Raw genomic sequence first — 23,410 nt, forward strand, 5'->3', positions numbered from 1 at the left:
TGTAATACTCTCCTTTCTTGATTCAGCTCTGGTACTGTAAATAATCTTCTTCATGATCTATTTCGTGCCATCATTTAAACATTTTTGTACTTTTGATGATAAATTTGCTGCTTGAAATGTCTCCAAACATAGTGCTGTCTAGTATAACAGCAAGAAGGCTGGGATGTGCCTTACAGAGAAAATGTGTGTGTTACACAACCTTTCTTCAAGTGTGATTCATACTGCTGTTGTGAGTTCAAAGTCAATGAATCCACGATAGAGTACATCCAGGAAAAAAAAAAAGAGAGAGAAAATACCTGCATCCATATATGAGGGCCCTCCAGAAAGTGCTATAATAACATCTGTAGTGCATCATGAAGCTTGAAGAAAATGGGATAACAGCTAAATTTGTGGATTCATGAGATGACAGCTGACAAAAAAATTCATAGTGGACATCATTGTTGAGTGATTGAAAGCCAAAGAAATTAATGGTCAAGATTTTTGAGTGTTTCAAATGGCCTTTTGGCATGGTAAATATTAAATGTTAGAATAGTTTTTATATATGAGGAAGCAGAGGAAGATTTTTTTAATTAATTTATTATTTATTAAAGGATAATTGCTTTACAGAATTTTGCTGTTTTTGGTCAAACCTCAACATGAATCAGCCATAGATATACATATATCCTCTCACTTTTGAACCTTCCTCCCATCTTCCTCCTCATCCCACACCTCTAGGTTGATACAGAGCCCATATTTGAGCTTCCTGAGCCATACAGCAAATTCCTGTTGGCTATCTATTATACATATGGTAATATAAGTTTCCATACATCTCACCCTCTCCTTTCTTCTCCCCATGTCCATAAGTCTCTTCTCTAGGTTTCTCCATTGCTGCCCGTAAACAAATTCTTCAGTACCATTTTTCTAGATTCTGTATATATGCATTAGAATATGATATTTATCTTTCACTTTCTGATTTCACTTTGTTTAATAGGTTCTGCGTTCATCTGGGGCTGCCCCGGTGGCTCAGAGGTTAAAGCATCTGCCTGCAATGTAGGAGACCTGTGTTCGATCCCTGGGTCGGGAAGATCCCCTGGAGAAGGAAATGGCAACCCACTCCAGTATTCTTGCCTGGAGAATCTCATGGACGGGGGAGGCTGGTGAGCTACAGTCCACGGGGTTGCAAAGAGTTGGACACGACTGAGCGACTTCACTTCACTTCACTGCATGTTCATCCACCCCATTAGAACTGACTCAGATGTGTTCCATTTTATGGCTGAGTAATATTCCACTATGTATATGTACCACACTTCTTTATCCATTCATCTGTTGATGGACATCTAGATTGCTTCCATGTTCCAGCTATTGTAAATAGTGTTGCAGTGAACAATGGGATACATGTGTCTTTTTCAATTCTGGTTTCCTCAGGGTATATGCCGAAGAGTGGGATTGCTGGGTCATATGGTAGTTTTATACCTAGTTTTTAAGGGAATCTCCATACTGTCTTTCATAGTGGCTGTATTGATTTACATTCCCCCCAACAGTGCAAGAGCCTTCCCTTTTCTCCAAAACCTCTCCAGCATTTATTGTTTGTAGACTTTTGGATGATGGCCATTCTGACCAGTGTGAGGTGATATCTCGTTGTAGTTTTGATTTGCATTTCTCTAATAATGAGTGATGTTGAGCATCTTTTCATGTGTTTGTTGGGTATCTATAGGTATTCTTTTGAGAAACGTCTGTTTAGATCTTTTTCCCACTTTTTGATGGGCTTGTTTGTTTTTCTGATATTGAGTTGTATGAGCTGCTTGTATATTTTGGAAATTAATCCTTTCTCAGTTGTTTCATTTGATACTATTTTCTCCCATTCTTAGGGTTGTCTTTTCACCTTGCATATTATATATATACAATATATTACATTGTTGTGTAAAAGCTTTTAAGTATAATCAGGTCCCACTTGTTTACTTCTGTTTGTATTTCCATTATTCTAGGAGGTGAGTGTTCTACTTATGTTTTCCTCTAAGAGTTTTACAGTTTCTCATCTTACATCTAGGTCTTTATTCTATTTTGAGTTTGTTTTGGGGTATGGTGTTAGGAAGTGTTCTGATTCTTTCTTTTACACGTAGCTGTCTAATTTTCTCAGCACCATTTATTGAAGAGTCTTTCTTTGTCCCATTGTATATTCTTGCCTTGTTTGTCAAAAATAAGATATCCATAAATACATGGGTTTATTTCTGTGCTTTCTATCTTGCTCCATTGGTCTATATTTCTGTTTTTGTGCCAGTACCATATTGTCTTGACATGTGTAGCTTGTAGTACAATCTGAAGTCAGTAAGGTTGATTCCTCCGACTCCATTCTTTTTTCTCAAGACTGTTTTGGCTATTCGGGGTCGTTTGTGTTTACATATAAATTGTGAATTTTTTTGTTCTAGTTCTGTGAAAAATACCATTGGTAATTTGATAGGGATTGCATTGAATCTGTAGATTGCATTTGATAATATAGTCATTTTCACAATATTGATTCTTCCTACTCAGGAACATGGAATATCTCTCCATCTGTTTATGTCATCTTTGATTTCTTTCATTAGTGTCTTATAATTTTCTGCATGCAGTTCTTTTGTCTCCTTAGGTAAGTTTATTCCTAGATATTTAATTCTTTATGTTGTAATGGTGAATGGGATTGATTCCATAATTTCCCTTTCTGATTTTTCATTGTTAGTATATAGAAATGCAAGTCATTTCTGTGTATTGATTTTGTATCCTGCAACTTTGCTGAATTCACTGATTAGCTCTTGTAAGTTTCTGATACTATTTTTAGGATTTTGTATGTACAGTATCATGTCATCTACAAACAGTGAGAGCTGAATTTCTTCTTTTCTGATCTGGATTCATTTTATTTATTTATTTATTTCTTCTCTGATTGCTGTGGCTAGGACTTCCAGAACTATATTGAATGATATTTGTGAAAGTGGACCCTGTTGTCTTGTTCCTGTTCTTAGAGGGAATGCTTTCAGTTTTTCACCATTGACAATAAAGTTTGCTGTAGGCTTATGATACATGACCTTTACTATGTTTGAGTATGTTCTTTCTATGCCCATTTTTTGAAGAGTTTTAACCATAAATTGGTGCTGAATTTTGTCAAATGCCTTTTTTGCATCTATTGAGATTATCATATGGTTTTTATCTTTCCATTTGTTAATATGGTGTATCACATTGATTTGCATATATTGAAGTAGCCTTGCATCCCTGAAATAAACTCAACTTGACCATCGTGTATGAGCTTTTTGATGTGTTGCTGAATTCTGTTTGCTAAAATTTTGTTGAGGATTTTTGCATCTATGTTCATCAGTGATATTGGCCTATAGTTGTCTTTTTTGTGTGTTGTCTTTTTTTGCTTTTGGTATCAGGATGATGGTCACTTCATAGAATGAGTTTGGAAGTGTTCCTTTCTCTACAATTTTTTGAAAGAGTTTTAGAAGGATAGGCACTAGCTCTTCTCTAAATGTTTGATAGAATTCTCCTGTGAAGCCATTTGGCCTTGGGCTTTTGTTTTGTTTTGTTTTGTTTTTGGGAGATTTTTGATCACAGCTGCAATTTCAGTGCTTTTAATTGGGCTGATCATAATTTCTATTTCTTCTTGGTTCAGTCTTGGAAGATAGAATTTTTCTAAGAATCTGTCCATTTCTTCCGGGTTATCTATATTTATTGCCATATAGTTGTTCATAATAGTCTCTAATACTCCTTTGTATTTCCACATTATCTGTTGTAACCTCTCCTTTTTCATTTCTAATTTTGTTGATTTGATTCTTCTCTCTTTTTTCCTTGATGAGTCTGGCTAAAGGTTTGTCAAGTTTGTTTATCTTCTCAAAGAACCAGCTTTAAGTTTTATTTACCTTTACTATTGTTTCTTTTATTTCTTTTTCACTTATTTCTGCTCGGATCTTTATGATCTTTCCTTCTACTAATTTTGGGGTTTTTAAGTTCTTTTTCCAGTTGTTGTAGGTGTAAAGGTAGGTTGTGTATTTGATGCTTTTCTTGTTTCTTGAGGCAGGATTGTATTGCTATAAACTTCTCTCTTAGAACTGCTTTTGCTTTATCCCATAGGTTTTGAGCTGTGTTTTCATTGTTACTTGTTTCTAGAAATTTTTTGATTTCTCTTTTGATTTCTTCAGTAACCTGTTGATTATTTAGAAACCTGTTGTTTAATATCCATGTGTTTGTGTTTCTTACAGCTTTTTTCTTGTAATTAATATCTAGTCTCATAGTGTTGTCATTGGAGAAGATGCTTGATACAATTTCCTTTTTCTTAAATTCATTGAGGCTTGATTTGTGATCCAAGATGTGGTCTATCCTGGAGAATGTTCCGTGTGCACTTGAGAAGAAGGTGTATTCTTCTGCATTTGGATGGAATGTCCTGAAGATATCAAAGAGATCCATCTCATTTAATGGGCCATTTAAGATTTGTGTTTCCTTATTAATTTTCTGTTTTAACGATTGTACATTGGTATGAGTAGGGTGTTAAAGTCTCCTACTATTATTGTGTTACTGTCAATTTCTCCTTTTATGTCTACTAGTGTTTGTCTTACGTATTGAGGTGCTTCTATGTTGGGTAAATTAGATATTTACAATTGCTATGCCTTCCTCTTGGATTGATCCCTTGATCATTATGTAGCGACCTTCCTTATCTCTTGTAATGTTCTTTATTTTAAGTTCCATTTTGTCTGTTATGAAGATTACTACTCCAGCTTTCTTTTGCTTCCCATTTGCAAGGAATATATTTTTCCATCCTCTCACTTTCCATCTACATGTGTTTCTAAGCCTGAAATGGGTTTCTGGTATACAGTATATATAGAGGTTTTATTTTATATCCATTTAGCCAGTCTGTGTCTTTTGGTTGGAACATTTAATCCATTTATGTTTAAAGTAATTATTGATATATATGTCCCTGTTGCCATTGTCTTAATTATTTGGGGTTGATTTTGTAGATCTTTTTTTCTTCTCTTGTATTTCTTGACTGTGTAAGTCTCTTTAACATTTGTTGTAAAGCTGGTTTGGTGGCACTGAATTTTCTTAACTTTTGCTTATCTTAAATATTTTTTATTTCTCCATAAATTTTGAATGAGATTCTTGCTGGGAACAGTAATCTTGGTTGTAGATTTTCCCCTTTCATTTCTTAAAATATATCCTGCAATTCCCTTCTGGCCTGAAGAGTTTCTGTTGAAAGATCAGCTGTTAAGCATGTGGAATTTCCCTTATGTTTTACTTGTTGCTTCTCCCTTGCTACTTTTAATATTCTTTCTTTCTGTTTGGTCTTTGTTAGTTTGATTAGTGTGTGTGTTGGTGTGTTTCTCCTTGGATTTATCCTGTATGGGACTCTTTGTGCCTCTTGGACTTGATTGGCTATTTCCTTTTCCATGTTGGGGAAATTTTCAACTATAATTGCTTCAAAAATTTTCCCATACCCTTTCTTTCTCTCTTCCTCTTCTGGGATCCCTATAATGAGAATGTTGGTGCATTTGATATTGTCCCACAGGTTTGAGACTGTCCTCAAGTTCTTTTAATTCTTTTTACTTTATTCTGCTCTTTAGAAATTATTTCCACCATTTTATCTTCCAGCTAATTTGTTCTTCTGCTTCAAATATTTTGCCATTGATTCCTTCTAGAGTATTTTTAATTTCAGTAATTGTGTTGTTTGTCTCTGTATGTTTAGTTTTTAATTCTTCTAGTTTTTTGTTAATTGATTCTTGCATTTTCTCCATTTTGTTTTCAAGGTTTATGATCATCTTTACTATCATTATTCTGAATTCTTTTTCAGGTAGGTTGCCTCTTTCTTCTTCATTTATTTGAACTTCTGTGTTTCTAGTTGTTCCTTCATTTGTGTAGCATTTCTCTTCCTTGTCACTATTTTTTTTTTAATTTATTATGTTTGAGGTCTTCTTTTCCCAGGCTTCAGGTTGAATTCTTTCCTTGAAGAAGGTTGAATCCTTTCTTCCTTTGGTTTCTGCCCTCCTAAAGTTGGTCCAGTCATTTTTGTAAGCTTCATATAGGGTGAGACTTGTGCTGAGTTTTTGTTTGTTTGATTTTCCTCTGACGGGCAAGGCTGAGTGAGGTGGTAATCCTGTCTGCTGATACTTGGGTTTGTATTTTTGCTTTTTTTGTTGTTTAAATGAGGCCTCCTGCACAGGGTGCTACTGGTGGTTGGCTGATGCCAGGTCTTGTATTCAAATGGTTTCCTTTCTGTGAGTTCTTGCTATCTGATACTCCTTGACATTAGTTCTCTGGTAGTCTAGAGTCTTTGAGTCAGTGTTCCCACTCCAGTGGTTCAGGGCTTGAGCTTATTGATGTATGATGCAGGTAGTTCCTCAGGTCACAGACTCATAGAAGACAGATATGGGATTTGAATCTTATCCAGTTTCATAGAAAACCCAGTGCTTATCTTAGTAAAGCACAGTGTAGAACTCTGGTGGAATCCTTGACCTCAAAGAGCTTCTTGGCATCCCTTACAGGCCACTCCTCAGAGCTCTCCCTGGAACTGCCAACATGCACTGGCCTCTTGCTCCAGTGCACTTTAAGTCCCATGACTGCTGGGCTTGAAATGTTTTCACTCACATTGTGACCCGGGGTAGCATGGAGAGGAGGCCACTGGGCCTCTGAATGTTGAAAGTAAGCTTGGAGCCGAGGTGCTGGTCATTGTGTCGGACACAGGGCTCTGACACGTGATCTCTCAGGAATCAGGAAGATATTTTTTAAATATCTGCTAAGTGTTATATAGGGAAAGAGTTTTGTGCATGAACTAGTTTTCAGTGTTTGTGAGACTGGCTTGTCTTACAGAGTCATGGGCAAGTGAATCTATATAACATAACAGTAGTTCTGTTATGCTATTATATGCACAAAGCTGTCAAAAGCAAAAAAAATACAAAGATGCTGTGACCAAGACTTGTAGAAATCTACCCTTGTATTTCCCCTAGAAACAGTATTTATGTGGTCACCAGTTCAGTGTATGTGGCAACTTTATAGAACACAACTACCATGAATAATGAGAATTAGCTGTATAAAGGTGGACTCAAGGTTTTCAGTATAAGTAGGTAGATTTAATACCTAGCTAACGCCCCTGAAAGAACAAATAGGAGCAGAGTTTATCCAATAGAACTGACCTGTCTAGAATGCAAATCTCAGCTTCTGAATAGTGATCTGTATGAAAAAGAGCCATAACTTTTTCAGAAAATGGATGATTCCAGGGCCAGGTTAGTGAAAGTACATTGAATACACTGTTGTGCCAGAAACCAAAGAAGTGCTCCAAGAATAATGAACACAAGTCAAAAGCATGCCAAAGCCAGATTATGGTGCCCCCAACTGGCCAAATCTGGAACATTATAAAATCAACATTAAATTGAACACTAAAAATAATGATAGTGAATATTCTCTCCCCCAAAATACTTATTAAATGACAAAAGAAAATATGTAACTTTATAGGAACAAACCCTGGCTGACCTCACCTAACAAGATAATCATCCACAATGGGGTAAATTCAGGCATAACCTGAAACAGATGCATGGGAAGAAAAGAGACTGACAACCATGGCATTCCTGCATAATTGGAATCTAACCATGAGGACCCATCAAACAAACCCCATTGAGGGACATTCTACAAAATACATGACCTGTGATGTTCAAGTTTGTGTCATATAAAACAAGACAATTTTGAGGAAGTATCAGAGAAAAGACTAAAATAACAGAACTATTAATACTAACACAAATAATTCTGAACCAGAATTTTTTTAATAAAAGTTACATTAAAGGTACAATTGGAGAAAGTTAAATTGGGTTCTACAAATTCAATGGTAGTAATGTGTCTGTGTTAATTTCATGATTTGATGGTTGTATTATTGTCATTAGGAGATTGTCATTATATGTAGAAAACACATACTAAGGAATTTGAGGATCATGAGACATCAGATAAGAAACTTACTCTAAATGAATCAGGACAACTGTTTTGTGTGCTGTATTTGAAAGTTTTAAACAAGAAAAGATTTACTGAATTGTCTCAGAGGAACAAATTGAATAAAAGTTATCTAAAATTTCACATTCAGCATTTGACAATAATTATACACATATGAAGATAAGAAAATAAATTAAGTATTTCATAGATAAGTGCATGATGAACTAAGTATAATTAACCCTAATTGAATGTTTTAGCAATATGTGTATGTGCTCAGTCTTATCTACTTTTTGCAACCCCATGAACTGTAACCTGCCAGCCTCCTCTGTCTAAGGAATTTTCCAGGCAAGAATACCAAAGCAGGTTGCCATTTCATCCTCCAGGGGGTCTTCTCCATGCAGAGATCAAATCCATGTCCCTTGGATTTCAGGTGTATTCTTACCACTAGTGCTGCCTGTGAAGCCCAAATGTGTGTCATTATTATAGCATATTTTCAAAAAATTTTATTATATGGTTCTCTTTATTATGCCTGTCAAAAAGGAGACATATTTAGCTACAGTTCAGAAGAAAGATCAACTAAAAAAAATAAAGAAATTTAGAGAAAAATAAATCAATTTACTTTCTCAATTATGTCAAACTCTTTGCAACCTCATTAACTGCAGCACACCAGGCATCCCTGTACATCACCAACTCCTAGAGCTTACTCAAACGTATGTCCATTGAGTCGGTGATGCCATTCAACGATCTCATCCTCTGTGTCCCTTTCTACTCCTGCCTTCAATCTTTCCCAGCATCAGGGTCTTTTCCATTGAGTCAGTCCTTTGCATCAGGTGGCCAAATTATTGGAGCATCAGCTTCAGCATCAGTCTTTCCAGTGTATATTCAGGACCGATTTCCTTTAGGATTGACTGGGTGGATCTCTGTGCAGTCCAAGGGACTCTCAAGAGTCTTCCCTAACACCACAGTTCAAAAGCATCAATTCTTTGGTGCTCATCCTTCTTTATAGTCCAACTCACACATCCATACATGACTACTTGAAAAACCATAGCTTTGACTAGATGGACCTTTGTTGGCAAAGTATTGTCTCTGCTTTTTAATATGCTGTCTAGGTTGGTCATAACTTTTCTTCCAGTGAGCAAGCGCCTTTTAATTTCATGGCTGCAGTCACCATCTGCAGTGATTTTGGAGCCCAAGAAAATAATGTCTCTCACTGTTTTCATTGTTTCCCAACCTATTTGCCAAGAAATGATGTGACTGGATTCCATGATCTTAGTTTTCTGAATGTTGAGTTTTGAGCCAGGTTTTTCACTCTTTTCTTTCACTTTCATCAAGAGCCTTTTTAGTTCTTCCTTGCTTTCTGCCATAAGGGTGGTGTCATCTGCATATCTGAGGTTATTGCTGTTTCTCCTGGCAATCTTGACTTGTGCTTCATCCAGCCCTGCATTTTGCATGATGTACTCCATTACTTTGTCCACCTCATGTGAAGAGTTGACTCATTGGAAAAGACTCTGATACTGGGAGGGATTGGGGGCAGGAGGAGAAGGGGATGACAGAGGATGAGATGGCTGGATGGCATCACCGACTCGATGGACATGAGTTTGAGTGAACTCCGGGAGTTGGTGATGGACAGGGAGGCCTGGCATGCTGCAATTCATGGGGTCACAAAGTGTCGGACACGACTGAGCAACTGAACTGAACTGAACTCTGCATGTAGATTAAATCAGCAGGTTGACAATATTCAGCTTTGACATACTTCTTTCCTTATTTGGAACTAGTCTGTTGTTCCATGTCCAGTTCTAACTATTGCTTCGTGACCTGCACACAAATTTCTCAAGAGGCAGGTAAGATGGTCTTGTATTCCCATCTCTTTAAGAATAAAGTAATAAATAATAAGTAAGCAATAAATAATGAATAGGTAAATAATAAAACAAAAAATAAGACTTACTAAAACATTTCTTATTTCAAAGTGAAAACAAGTCAAGAAAAATGCTTCAGAATGCTGATATTCTATTTTCCTATTGAATGTTAATGTTTTGCCTTCTCCTTTTGAGTAAGTGTTAAATTTTCAGTCCATACCATTATGTTCCTCTAAAGCAGAGACATTACTTTGCCAACAAAGGTCCATCTAGTCAAGGCTATGGTTTTTCCAGTGGTCATGTATGGATGTGAGAGTTGGACTGTGAAGAAAACTGAGTGCCGAAGAATTGATGCTTTTGAACTGTGGTGTTGGAGAAGACTCTTGAGAGTCCCTTGGACTGCAAGGAGATCCAACCAGTCCATTCTAAAGGAGATCAGCCCCGGGATTTCTTTGGAAGGAAAGATGCTAAAGCTGAAACTCCAGTACTTTGACCACCTCATGCGAAGGGTTGACTCATTAGAAAAGACTCTGATAATGGGAGGGATTGGGGGCAGGAGGAGAAGGGGATGACAGAGGATGAGATGGCTGGATGGCATCACTGAATCAATGGACGTTGAGTTTGAGTGAATTCTGGGAGTTGGTGATGGACAGGGAGGCCTGGCGTGCTGCGATTCATGGGGTCACAAAGAGTCAGAGACGACTGAGCGACTGAACTGAACTGAAGATTAAAAAAGAGTTGTGGACTCCCTGGAAAATGCAGTTATTCATCTATTCTTCACATTTCCAGGAACTACTAGTTTATAAGTGACCACACAGAATCTCTCACTTACATCATTTACCCAAGGGGACACAGGTGTCCCAGGAGCATGGGTTCACTGAACTCACACAATCAGTCCTCTACTTTCCTTCCTCATAAATGTGAACACTCGGACTGCCTGGGCTCAAGGACTTGGGATGGAGAGAGTGTGCAGAGGCTTCTCAGGAGCAGCAGAACAGACAGCACTGTGCTCTCACTAACTGCAGTCACTGTCACCTGCCTTGTGTGCTGCTAGTCTCTCAGAGACTGAAAGGGAATGAAGTTTATGACTCACTCTGCCTAAAATCATCAGGATCTTGATTATCTTCTCTAACTTCTCAGACTAATACCAAGGAGGTTCCCTATGAAGTCATCTTGTGCTGTAACTTCTAATACAGAGTTGACACTCCCTGGGATTCTACAATCAGCTTTCCCTGGGTGATAATCCAAGAGGGTGTGTTATATCTGACTATTCTTATAGGCAGCAGAAAGTTTAAACAAAATTGTGAATAAATATTTATTTTAACTTGGAAATTATTTTTCAAATATTCATGTCTGCTTCTTCTGCTTCCAATATCAACTCTTCGATATTCATTCTCACGGGGTTCCCTGGCCTAGAACAATACTATCCCTGGTTTTCAGTTCCCTTTTCTTCGATCTATGCTGTGGTTTTCCTGGGAAACTGCCTGGTGCTGCATGTGGTTCATACTGAGCCGAGCCTGCATGAGCCCATGTTCTACTTCCTGGCCATGCTGGCCCTCACTGACCTGTTCATGGGGTTGTCCACAGTATACACGGTGCTGGGGACGATGTGGGGGCTCAGCCAGGAGATTGGTCTAGATGCCTGCATTTCCCAGACTTATTTTGTTCATGGACTATCTTTCATGGAGTCTGGAGTCCTTCTTGCCATGGCTTTTGATCGCTTTATAGCAATTTGCAATCCTCTGAGATATACATCCATTCTGACTAATAGCAGGATCATTTGCTTCATGGTGACCATTTTGACAAGAAGCTCTTTGTCTATTCTTCCTGTCATCATTCGTTTGAAGTTCTTTCCTTACTGCAGACCCCACATTGTCTCTCATTCCTTCTGCCTGCACCAGGATCTACTCCGACTGGCCTGCTCTGACATTCGCTTCAATAGCTTCTATGCCCTGGCTCTGGTGATTTGTACCTTGTTGTTGGATGCTGTCCTTATTCTCATCTCCTATGTTTTCATCTTGCATACAGTGCTGGCAATTGCATCTCGAAAAGAGAGGCTCAAGGCTCTGGAGACCTGTGTCTCCCACCTCTGTGCAGTTCTGGTTTTCTACATTCCCATCATTGGTCTCACTATGGTACACCGCTTTGGAAAGCATCTCTCACCTTTGGTTCATGTCCTTATGGGCAACATCTATATTCTCTTTCCTCCCATGATGAATCCAATAATCTATAGTGTAAAGACCCAACAGATTCGAAGCAGGATGAAGAAGTGGTTTTCTCTGCAAATGTAGTGCAACTCTTTGTTTTTATCAGTAAGAATACTATAATGACAACACAATATGCTAGTTCCTATTTGTGCAACCATTTACACATTGAGTACTATTTTCTATAACTTTTTGTTCTTTTTGAGGGCTTGAATATAAAGAACTTATGTCTTGCTAATCATAAAGGTGAGAATTGAGTTTTTCTAATCTACGTTCCATGATAGTCTTCTGAAATTTGCTGTAGAATAATCATAGTTCTTATGAACATGACAATGAATATCTCTACATTTTGTGGACATATTCTTTAAGCATGATTATCATATAAAAATTGCGTTACCCCGAATTCATCAATATTTTGATCATCTAGACCTATTTCTAATTAACTAAAATTTTGAAAATACGTCTAAGATTTAGACTTTTATGTGATGTTCATGTCAAAACCAGAGAAAGCAATGGCAACCCACTCCAGTACTCTTGCCTGGAAAATCCCATGGACAGAGGTACCTGGTAGGCTGCAGTCCATGGGGGGTTGCTAAGAGTCGGACACGACAGAGCGACTTCACTTTCACTTTTCACTTTTCACTTTCATGCTTTGGAGAAGGAAATGGCAACCCACTCCAGTGCTCTTGTCTGGAGAATCCCAGGGACAGCGGAGCCTGGTGGGCTGCCATCTATAGGGTCACACAGAGTTGGACACAACTGAAGCGACTTAGCAGCAGCAGCAGCATGTCAAAACATATGATGCAGTAAAATTGGGTTTCCCTCATTTCTAGTGGTGATGTAAATATCATCTGAAACTGATGCAGAAACCTTCCCTTTCATCTAGTTATTTTTCCCCATTAGTGACCTTGTGGAAGTCTATTGAAGGAATTTTGACAAGAAAATTGATAATTTCTCTATTGCAAAGATTGTCTTCTTAATCTCTATGCTCTTAAGATGACATTATTGCATGAATAAATTTCATTCTACATTTTTACTAAATATTTTTTTGAAAGTTAGTTCAGTTCAGTCACTTAGTCATGTCTGACTCTTTGTGGCCCCATGGACTGCAGCATGCCAGGCTTCCCTGTCCATCACCAACTCCTGGAGTTTACTCAAACTCATCTCCATTGAGTCAGTGATGTCATCCAACCATCTTATCCTCTGTCATTGCCTTCTCCTCCTGTCTTCAGTCTTTGCCAGCATCAGGGTCTTTTCAAATGAGTCAGCTCTTCACATCATGTGGCCAAAGTATTGGAGTTTCAGCTTCAACATCAGTCCTTCCAATGAATATTCAGGACTGATTTCCTTTAGGATGGGCTGGTTGGATCTCCTTGCAGTCCAAGGGACTCTCAAGAGTCTTCTCCAACACCACAGTTCAAAAGCATTAATTCTTCAGCACTCAGCTTTCTTTATGAAAGTTAGTAAGTGGTTTTATTTTTGAAATTAAAAAAAATTATTTAAAATTTTTATTGGAAGATAACTGCTTTTCAATGTTGTGTTGGTTTGTGCTATTTAACAACATTAATCAGTTATAAGTATACATATATCCCTCCATCTTAAGCCTCTGTCTCACCCCTCAAGGTCATTGTAGATCACTGAGCTGAGTTCCCTGTGCTGAAAAGATGCTTCCAGCTAGCTATCAGTAGGATTTCTGTATGGCATTGTATTTTTAAGATATTTAAAATGTACATCATGATGATTTGATGAATTCATCATTTTTAGTGATTATCTTTTTTTTTTACAGTGATTTCTAATTTTATTTCATAAATAAACTATTTGATTAAACAAATCATGCTTGGATTTTCCCATAAAAAAGCCACACATGATCTACCCTGAGTTTCTAATAAAGTAGGCATTCATCAAAGACAAACACTCTAAAAGCAAAAATATTTCCAATTCAATATAATTTCCATTCAATGTATTCCCATCCCACTTAAGAAAAAACAACCTGTCGTATCGACACATCATGCCAAAAGGACAAAAGGAAATCAGTATCCATATAGATCAATAAAATAGAAACTGTTCCTTTTTCTCAGAATATCCTTCAATGCATTGCTTGTCCCGGGCTCTGTGATCAGCCTTGATTGTCCATCCAGAAAAGATAGTTCTTGAGATTAACCTCCTTGCAGAACCCTGTGAACACTGAGTCCTTCCTTCCAGGTCCAGTTCCACACCATTGTTCCCCACATTGGAAGGGTTGGCATGTCATGTTGGCATGAGACGGTTCCTATTCTCCTGACAATTCTTTATGTGAAGTCACTAGAACAGGTCCCATTCATAGCAAACCCAACCAGCACAAAGATCACCCATTCAATACCAAAGATATTCAGTGTTGTTACATTTGTCCAACTGCTTTTGTCTACACCCTCTCCCAAGACAGCAACTTCCCAAGATCCATCCAGATCTCTGCACTACATCTAAACCTGAAGCAGGACACTCATCAATTTTCAGCTGTCAACCCTCCAATCTTTGTTATTTTTGCAGCTCTAAGGACTCTTAGACAAACCATGTCACACCATCCATTTCATCCAGTCCCATTCCCTTTAACATTTCATGGACACTTTTTTTTTTTTTAATTTTATTTTATTTTTAAATTTTACAAAATTGTATTAGTTTTGCCAAATATCACAATGAATCCACCACAGGTATACACGTGTTCCTCATCCTGAACCTCCTCCCTCCTCCCTCCCCATACCATCTCTCTGGGTCATCCCAGTGCACTAACCCCAAGCATCCAGCATTGTGCATCGAACCTGGACTGGCAACTCATTTCATACATGATATTATACATGTTTCAATGCCATTCTCCCAAATCTTTCGACACTCTCTCTCTCCCACAGAGTCCATCAGACTGTTTTATACATCAGTGTCTCTTTTGCTGTCTCGTACACAGGGTTATTGTTGCCATCTTTCTAAATTCCATATATATGCGTTAGTATACTGTATTGGTGTTTTTCTTTCTGGCTTACTTCACTCTGTATAATAGGCTCCAGTTTTATTCACCTCATTAGAACTGATTCAAATGTATTCTTTTTAATGGCTGAGTAATACTCCATTGTGTATATGTACCACTGCTTTCTTATCCATTCATCTGCTGATGGACATCTAGGTTGCTTCCATGTCCTGGCTATTATAAACAGTGCTGTGATGAATATTGGGGTACACGTGTCTCTTTCCCTTCTGGTTTCCTCAGTGTGTATGCCTAGCAGTGGGATTGCTGGATCATAAGGCAGTTCTATTTCCAGTTTTTTAAGGAATCTCCACACTGTTCTCCATAGTGGCTGTACTAGTTTGCATTCCCACCCACAGTGTAAGAGGGTTCCCTTTTCTCCACACCCTCTCCAGCATTTATTACTTGTAGACTTTTGGATCACAGCCATTCTGACTGGCGTGAAATGGTACCTCATAGTGGTTTTGATTTGCATTTCTCTGATAATGAGTGATGTTGAGCATCTTTTCATGTGTTTGCTAGCCATCTGTATGTCTTCTTTGGAGAAATGTCTATTTAGTTCTATGGCCCATTTTTTGATTGGGTCATTTAATTTTCTGGAATTGAGCTGTAGGAGTTGCTTGTATATTTTTTAGATTAGTTGTTTGTCAGCTGCTTCATTTGCTATTATTCTTTCCCATTCTGAAGGCTGTCTTTTCACCTTGCTTATAGTTTCCTTTGATGTGCAGAAGCTTTTAAGGTTAATTAGGTCCCATTTGTTTATTTTTGCTTTTATTTCCAATATTCTGGGAGGTGGGTCATAGAGGATCCTGCTGTGATGTATGTCAGAGAGTGTTTTGCCTATGTTCTCCTCTAGGAGTTTTATAGTTTCTGGTCTTATGTTTAGATCTTTAATCCATTTTGAGTTTATTTTTGTGTATGGTGTTAGAAAGTGTTCTAGTTTCATTCTTTTACAAGTGGTTGACCAGATTTCCCAGCACCACTTGTTAAAGAGATTGTCTTTAATCCATTGTATATTCTTGCCTCCTTTGTCAAAGATAAGGTGTCCATATGTAAGTGGATTTATCTCTGGGCTTTCTATTTTGTTCCATTGATCTATATTTCTGTCTTTGTGCCAGTACCATACTGTCTTGATAACTGTGGCTTTGTAGTAGAGCCTGAAGTCAGGTAGGTTGATTCCTCCAGTTCCATTCTTCTTTCTCAAGATCGCTTTGGCTATTCGAGGTTTTTTGTTTTTCCATACAAATTGTGAAATCATTTGTTCCAGCTCTGTGAAGAATACTGTTGGAAGTTTGATGGGGATTGCATTGAATCTATAAATTGCTTTGGGTAGTATACTCATTTTCACTATATTGATTCTTCCAATCCATGGACATGGTATATTTCTCCATCTATTAGTGTCCTCTTTGGTTTCTTTCACCAGTGTTTTATAGTTTTCTATATATAGGTCTTTAGTTTCTTTAGGTAGATATATTCCTAAGTATTTTATTCTTTCTGTTGAAATGGTGAATGGAATTGTTTCCTTAATTTCTCTTTCTGTTTTCTCATTATTAGTGTATAGGAAAGCAAGGGATTTCTGTGTGTTGATTTTATATCCTGCAACTTTACTATAGTCATTGATTAGTTCTAGTAATTTTCTGGTGGAGTCTTTAGGGTTTTCTATGTAGAGGATCATGTCATCTGCAAATAGTGAGAGTTTTACTTCTTCTTTTCCAATTTGGAATCCGTTTATTTCTTTTTCTGCTCTGATTGCTGTGGCCAAAACTTCCAAAACTATGTTGAATAGTAATGGTGAAAGTGGGCACCCTTGTCTTGTTCCTGACTTTAGAGGAAATGCTTTCAATTTTTCACCATTGAAGATAATGTTTGCTGTGGGTTTGTCATATATAGCTTTCATTATGTTGAGGTATGTTCCTTCTATTCCTGCTTTCTGGAGAGTTTTTATCATAAATGGATGTTGAATTTTGTCAAAGGCTTTCTCTGCATCTATTGAGATAATCATAGGGTTTTTATTTTTCAATTTGTTAATGTGGTGTATTACATTGATTGATTGTGGATATTGAAGAATCCTTGCATCCCTGGGATAAAGCCCACTTGGTCATGGTGTATGATCTTTTTAATGTGTTGTTGGATTCTGATTGCTAGAATTTTGTTAAGGATTTTTGCATCTATGTTCATCAGTGATATTGGCCTGTAGTTTTCTTTTTTTGTGGCATCTTTGTCAGGTTTTGGTATTAGGGTGATGGTGGCCTCATAGAATGAGTTTGGAAGTTGACCTTCCTCTGCAATTTTCTGGAAGAGTTTGAGCAGGATAGGTGTTAGCTCTTCTCTAAATTTTTGGTAGAATTCAGCTGTGAATCCTTCTGGGCCTGGGCTTTTGTTTGCTGGAAGATTTCTGATTACAGTTTCAATTTCCGTGCTTGTGATGGGTCTGTTAAGATTTTCTATTTCTTCCTGGTCGAGTTTTGGAAAGTTGTACTTTTCTAAGAATTTGTCCATTTCTTCCACGTTGTCCATTTTATTGGCGTATAATTGTTGATAGTAGTCTCTTATGATCCTTTGTATTTCTGTGTTGTCTCTTGTGATCGCTCCATTTTCATTTCTAATTTTATTGATTTGATTTTTCTCCCTTTGTTTCTTGATGAGTCTGGCTAATGGTTTGTCAATTTTATTTATCCTTTCAAAGAACCAGCTTTTGGCCTTGTTGATTTTTGCTATGGTCTCTTTTGTTTCTTTTGCATTTATTTCTGCTTGAGAAATATATGTAGGACCAAGGAACTAGCCAAAAATGAACTGAACCCACAATACTCACAACAAAACCAGAGAAAGTCCTAGATATATTTTTACTATTTTTACAATCAGTTTCTTTCCTTTTTTTTTAATTTTTTAAAAAAATTTAAGTGATTATCTTATATTTTATTTTATTTTTTACGAGATTGAATTTTCTTCTTCTTCTTCTTCTTTTTTTTTTTTTTTTTTTTTTTTACTTTACAATATTGTATTGGTTCTGCCACACATCATCCTCAATACTACAGTTAACCATGAGTCAGAGGCTACTGTCAATACAAGTTTTATTTAAAAAACAAATGAATAAATGAATTCTGAATAAATCTACTGGCACAGTTACATATTTCTTTCCATGTTTTTTTGTATTTCTAGGAAGAAAATGAGCTTCATATTTGCACTAAGTTGGCATGGGCTTATCCAGAATAGTCTACATTTTGACACATATGGAATTATCTTTCAATTCATATGAGCAGTGGAATACATGATTGCAATTTTTATGTACATAGACAAATAATTGGCTAACTGCTTTTCAATGAGTTTATTATTTTTTTCCATTCTAGATAAGGACTATGCTAAATAATGCTCTCATCATCTGCCAAGCAAACCCTAAATATCATCCCATTGCAGACAGAATTTGAGTCAGTAAAATCATAGCACCATGAGTCCATAAGGATTTCTAGTCCTATTATATAACAACACTGAATATATTATTTGAATTATTTATTTTTTCAAATTGAATCTTTAACATTATGTAGAAATATTCTACATGTTTCTTTCATCCTTCTGCAACCTCTAGCTGTTTCCTCTAGAAGACATTTCTGATTCATTTCTGTTTCCAGTGCTTTAGAATCCAGTTACCAAGATCTCTGAAAATACCCACTTCACCAATGGTCCTATGTTGATATTACACCCACAGACAGACTGCTACCAGGATTTAAGTCATCAAATTCAAAGTGGTGGTGGTTTAGTTGCTAAGTCATGTCCGATTCTTGCAACCCCATGGACTGTAGCCTGCCAGGCTCCTTTGTCTGTGGGATTCTCCAGGCAAGAATACTAGAGTGGGTTGCCATTTATTTCTCCATAGGTCATCAACACAATAATTTCTACAGGATTAATCTTGCCCTGTTTTGAAAACAGCAACTGTTTTTTCAACTGACTGTAAGATATCTCTATATTAGTTTTCTAGTATCACTGTAACAAACTACTGCAAATCTGTTGGGCTGAAGCATAGATTTATTACCTTACTGATTTGGAGGTTAGAAGTCTAAAATGGGTTACCAGGTCTCTGTTCTGCTAAAGAGTCTAAGTAGGAATCTGTTTCTTTGCCTGTTTCAGCTTTCAGAGACTGTCTACTTTCCTTAGATTGTATTCCCAATATGATTCTGCTTCTGTTGACCCATTACCTTCTCTGATTTTGACCTTCAAAAGTTTCACTATTAATCTCATCAGGATAATGCATAAACTTCTCTATATGTCAAGATGCTTAACTTAATCACATTTGCAAATTCCCTTTCAATATATAAACTGATATATTCACAGGTTCTAGAGATTAGGACATAAACATCTTTCAGTTCAGTTCAGTCGCTCAGTCGTGTCCGACTCTTTGTGATCCCATGAATCTCAGCACGCCAGTCCTCCCTGTCCATCACCAACTCCCAGACTTCACTCAGACTCACGTCCATTGAGTCAGTGATGCCATCCAGCTATCTCATCCTCTGTCATCCCCTTCTCCTCCTGCCCCCAATCCCTCCCAGCATCCGAGTCTTTTCCAGTGAGTCAACTCTTCACATGAGGTGGCCAAAGTACTGGAGTTTCAACTTTAGCATCATTCCTTCCAAAGAAATCCCAGGGCTGATCTCCTTCAGAATGGACTGGCTGGATCTCCTTGCAGTCCAAGGGACTCTCAAGAGTCTTCTCCAACACCACAGTTCAAAAGCATCAATTCTTCAGCGCTCAGCCTTCTTCACAGTCCAACTCTCACATCCATACATGACCACTGGAAAAACCATAGCCTTGACTAGACGGACCTTTGTTGGCAAAGTAATGTCTCTGCTCTTGAATATGCTATCTAAGTTGGTCATAACTTTTCTTCCAAGGAGTAAGTGTCTTTTAATAATAATGAATAATAATGACTGCATCATGGCTGCAGTCACCATCTGCAGTGATTTTGGAGCCCAAAAAACAAAGTCTGACACTGTTTCCACTGTTTCCCCATCTATTTCCCATGAAGTGATGGGACCAGATGTCATGATTTTCGTTTTCTGAATGTTGAGTTTTAAGCCAACTTTTTCACTCTCTTCTTTCACCTGCATCAAGAGGCTTTTGAGTTCCTCTTCACTTTCTGCCATAAGGGTGGTGTCATCTGCATATCTGAGGTTATTGATATTTCTCCCAGCAATCTTGAGTCCAGCTTGTGCTTCTTCCAGCCCAGCATTTCCCATGAAGTACCCTGCATATACGTTAAATAAACAGGGTGACAATATACAGCCTTGACATACTCCTTTTCCTATTTGGAATCAGTCTGTTGTTCCATGTCCAGTTCTAACTGTTGCTTCCTGACCTGCATACAGATTTCTCAAGAGGCAGATCAGGTGGTCTGGTATTCCCATCTCTTTCAGAGTTTTCCACAGTTTATTGTGATCCACACAGTCAAAGGCTTTGGCATAGTCAATAAAGCTGAAATAGATGTTTTTCTGAAATTCTCTTCCTTTTTTGATGATCTAGCGGATGTTGGCAATTTGGTCTCTGGTTCCTCTGCCTTAAACATCTTTAGTGGGTCATTATTCAGCCTATTAGAATCTCCATTTTGAAATGTCTAAATTGAAATTATTTTAATTTGGAATCCATAGGGTTTCCTTGTTTTCAGTTTAATAAAGTATGTGATAAAGAATTTTTTTTGTGTGTAATGGTAAAATATCCATAAGACAAAACTTACAATTGTAGCTATTTTTCCATATACAGTTCAGTGTCATTAGAATAATCACATTTTTTATGTAACCATAAGCACAACTTAGCTCCAGAACTTTTTCATCATTCTACACTGAAACTCTGTTCAGTTCAGTCACTCAGTCGTGTCCAACTCTTTGTGACCCCTGCAGCACTCCAGGGTTCACTGACCATTACTAACTCCCAGAGCTTGCTCAAACTCATTTCCATAGAGTCGGTGATGCCATCCAACCATCTCATCCTCTGTCGTCCCCTTCTCTTCCCACCTTCAATCTTTCCCAACATTAGAGTCTTTTCCAATGAGTCAGTTCTTCACATCAGCAGGCCAAAATATTGGAGTTTCAGCTTCAGCATTAGTCCTTCCAATGAATATTCAGGACTGATTTCCTTTAGGATTAACTCGTAGGATCTCCTGGCAATCCTAGGGACACTCAAGAGTCTTCTCCAACACCACAATTCAAAAGCATCAATACTTTGTAACACAGCCCTCTTTACAGTCCAAATATCACATCCATACATGAATACTCGAAAAACCATAGCTTTGACTAGACGGATCTTTGTTGGCAAGGTAATGTCTCTGCTTTATAATATGTTGCCTAGGTTTGTCATAGCTTTTCTTCCAAGGAGCAAGCAAGTGTCTTTAAATTTCATGGTTGCTGTCATCATCTTCAGTGATTTTGGAGCCCAAGAAGATGAAATCTGTCACTATTTCTATTGTATCACCATCTATTTCCCATGAAGTGATGGGACAGGATGCCATGATCTTAAGTTTATGAATGTTGAGTTTTAAGCCAACTTTTCACTCTCCTCATTCATTTTCATCAAGATGTTCTTTAGTTTTTCACTTTCTGCCATAAGAGTGGTGTTATCTGCATATCTGAGATTATTGATATTTCTCCTGACAAACTTAATTGCAGCTTATGTTTCATCTAGCCTGGCATTTTGCATCATGTGCTCTTCATGTTTAACTTATATGATGTATTTTGCATATTTAACTCTTGAGAGTCCCTTGTACTGCAAGGAGATCCAACCAGTCCATCCTAAAATAAATCAGTCCTGAATATTCATTGGAAGAACTGATGTTGAAACTGAAACTCCAATATTTTGGCCACGTGATGTGAAGAACTGATTTATTTGAAAAGACCCTGATGCTGGGAAAAATTGAAAGTGGGAGGAGAAGGGGATGACAGAGGATGAGATGGTTGGATGGCATCCCCAATGTAATGGACATGAGTTTGAGTAAACTCCTGGAGTTGGTGATGGACAGGGAATCCTGGTGTGCTGCAGTCCTTGGGTCACAAAGAGTCAGACATGACTGAGTAACTGAACTTAACTGAACTCTGCATATAAGTTAAGTAAGCAGGGTGACAATAAACAGCCTTGATGTACTCCTTTCCTGATTTGGAATCAGTCTGTTGTTCCATGTCCATTTCTTTCTTTTTTTTTTAATTTTATTTTTTAACTTTACAATATTGTATTGGTTTTGCCATATATCAACATGAATCCACCACAGGTATACACGCGTTTCCCATCCTGAACCCTCCTCCTTCCTCCCTCCCCATACCATCCCTCTGGATCGTCCCAGTGCACCAGCCCCAAGCATCCAGTATCATGCATTGAACCTGGACTGACGTCCATGTCCATTTCTAACTGTTGTTTCTTGACCTGCATACAGATTTCTTAGAGGAAGATAAAGTGGTCTGGTATTCCCATCTCTTGAAGAATTTTCCACAGTTTGTTGTGATCCACACAATCAAAGGCTTTGGTATAGTCAATAAAGCAGTTGTTTTTCTGGAACTCTCTTACTGTTTTGATGATCCAACAGATGTTGGCATTGTGATCTCTGGCTCTTCTGCCTTTTCTAAATACAGCTTGAACATCTGAAAGTTCATGGTTCACATACCATTGAAGCCTAGCTTGGAGAATTTTGAGCATTACTTTGCTAGTGTATGAGATGAGTTCAACTGTGCAGTAGTTTGAGCATTTTTGGCATTTCCTTTCTTTGGGATTGGAATGAAAACCGACCTTTTCCAGTCATGTGGCCACTGCTGAGTTTTCCAAATTTGCTGGCATAATGAGTGCAACACTTTCACAGCATCATCTTTTAGGATAGCTCAACTGGAATTCCATCACCTTCATTAGCTTTGTTCATAATGATGCTTCCTAAGGCCCACTTGACTTCACATTCCAGGATGTCTGGCTCTGGGCGAGTGATCACACCATCATCATTATGTGGGTCGTGAAGATCTTTTTTGTATAGTTCTTCTGTGTACCCTTGCCACCTCTTCTTAATATCTTCTGCTTCTGTTAGGTCTCTACCATTTCTGTCCTTTAGTGCATCAATCTTTGCATGAAATGTTCCCCTGGTATCTTTAATTTTCTTGAAGATATCACTAGTCTTTCCCAGTCTGTTGTTTTCCTCTATTTCTTTGCATTGACTCCTGAGGAAGGCTTTCTTATCCCTCCTTGCTATTTTTTGGAACTCTGTATTCAGATGGGTATCTTTCCTTTTCTCCTTTGCTTTTAGCTACTCTTCTTTTCTCAGCTATTTGTAAGGCCTCGTCAGACAAACATTTTGCCTTTTGCTTTTCTTTTTATGGGGGATAATCTTGATCATTACCTCCTGTACAATGTCTCGAACCTCCATCCATAGTTCTTCAGGCATTATGTCTATCATATCTTCCCTTGAATCTATTTGTCACTTTCACTGTATA

General features: G+C 37.7%; 1 protein-coding gene across 1 annotated transcript; it reads left to right on the plus strand.

Moving 5' to 3' along the window:
• The first annotated feature begins 11,116 nt into the window (after positions 1-11,116).
• Positions 11,117-12,058, plus strand: LOC123329606 (olfactory receptor 51V1-like). Its single transcript, XM_045162876.1, has one exon. It carries the CDS (start codon positions 11,117-11,119, stop codon positions 12,056-12,058), a length of 942 nt encoding a protein of 313 aa, XP_045018811.1.
• The last annotated feature ends 11,352 nt before the right edge of the window (positions 12,059-23,410 follow it).

The sequence above is a fragment of the Bubalus bubalis genome, chromosome 16 (genome assembly GCF_019923935.1).
Source record: "Bubalus bubalis isolate 160015118507 breed Murrah chromosome 16, NDDB_SH_1, whole genome shotgun sequence".
In the NCBI taxonomy this organism is placed as follows: domain Eukaryota; kingdom Metazoa; phylum Chordata; class Mammalia; order Artiodactyla; family Bovidae; genus Bubalus; species Bubalus bubalis.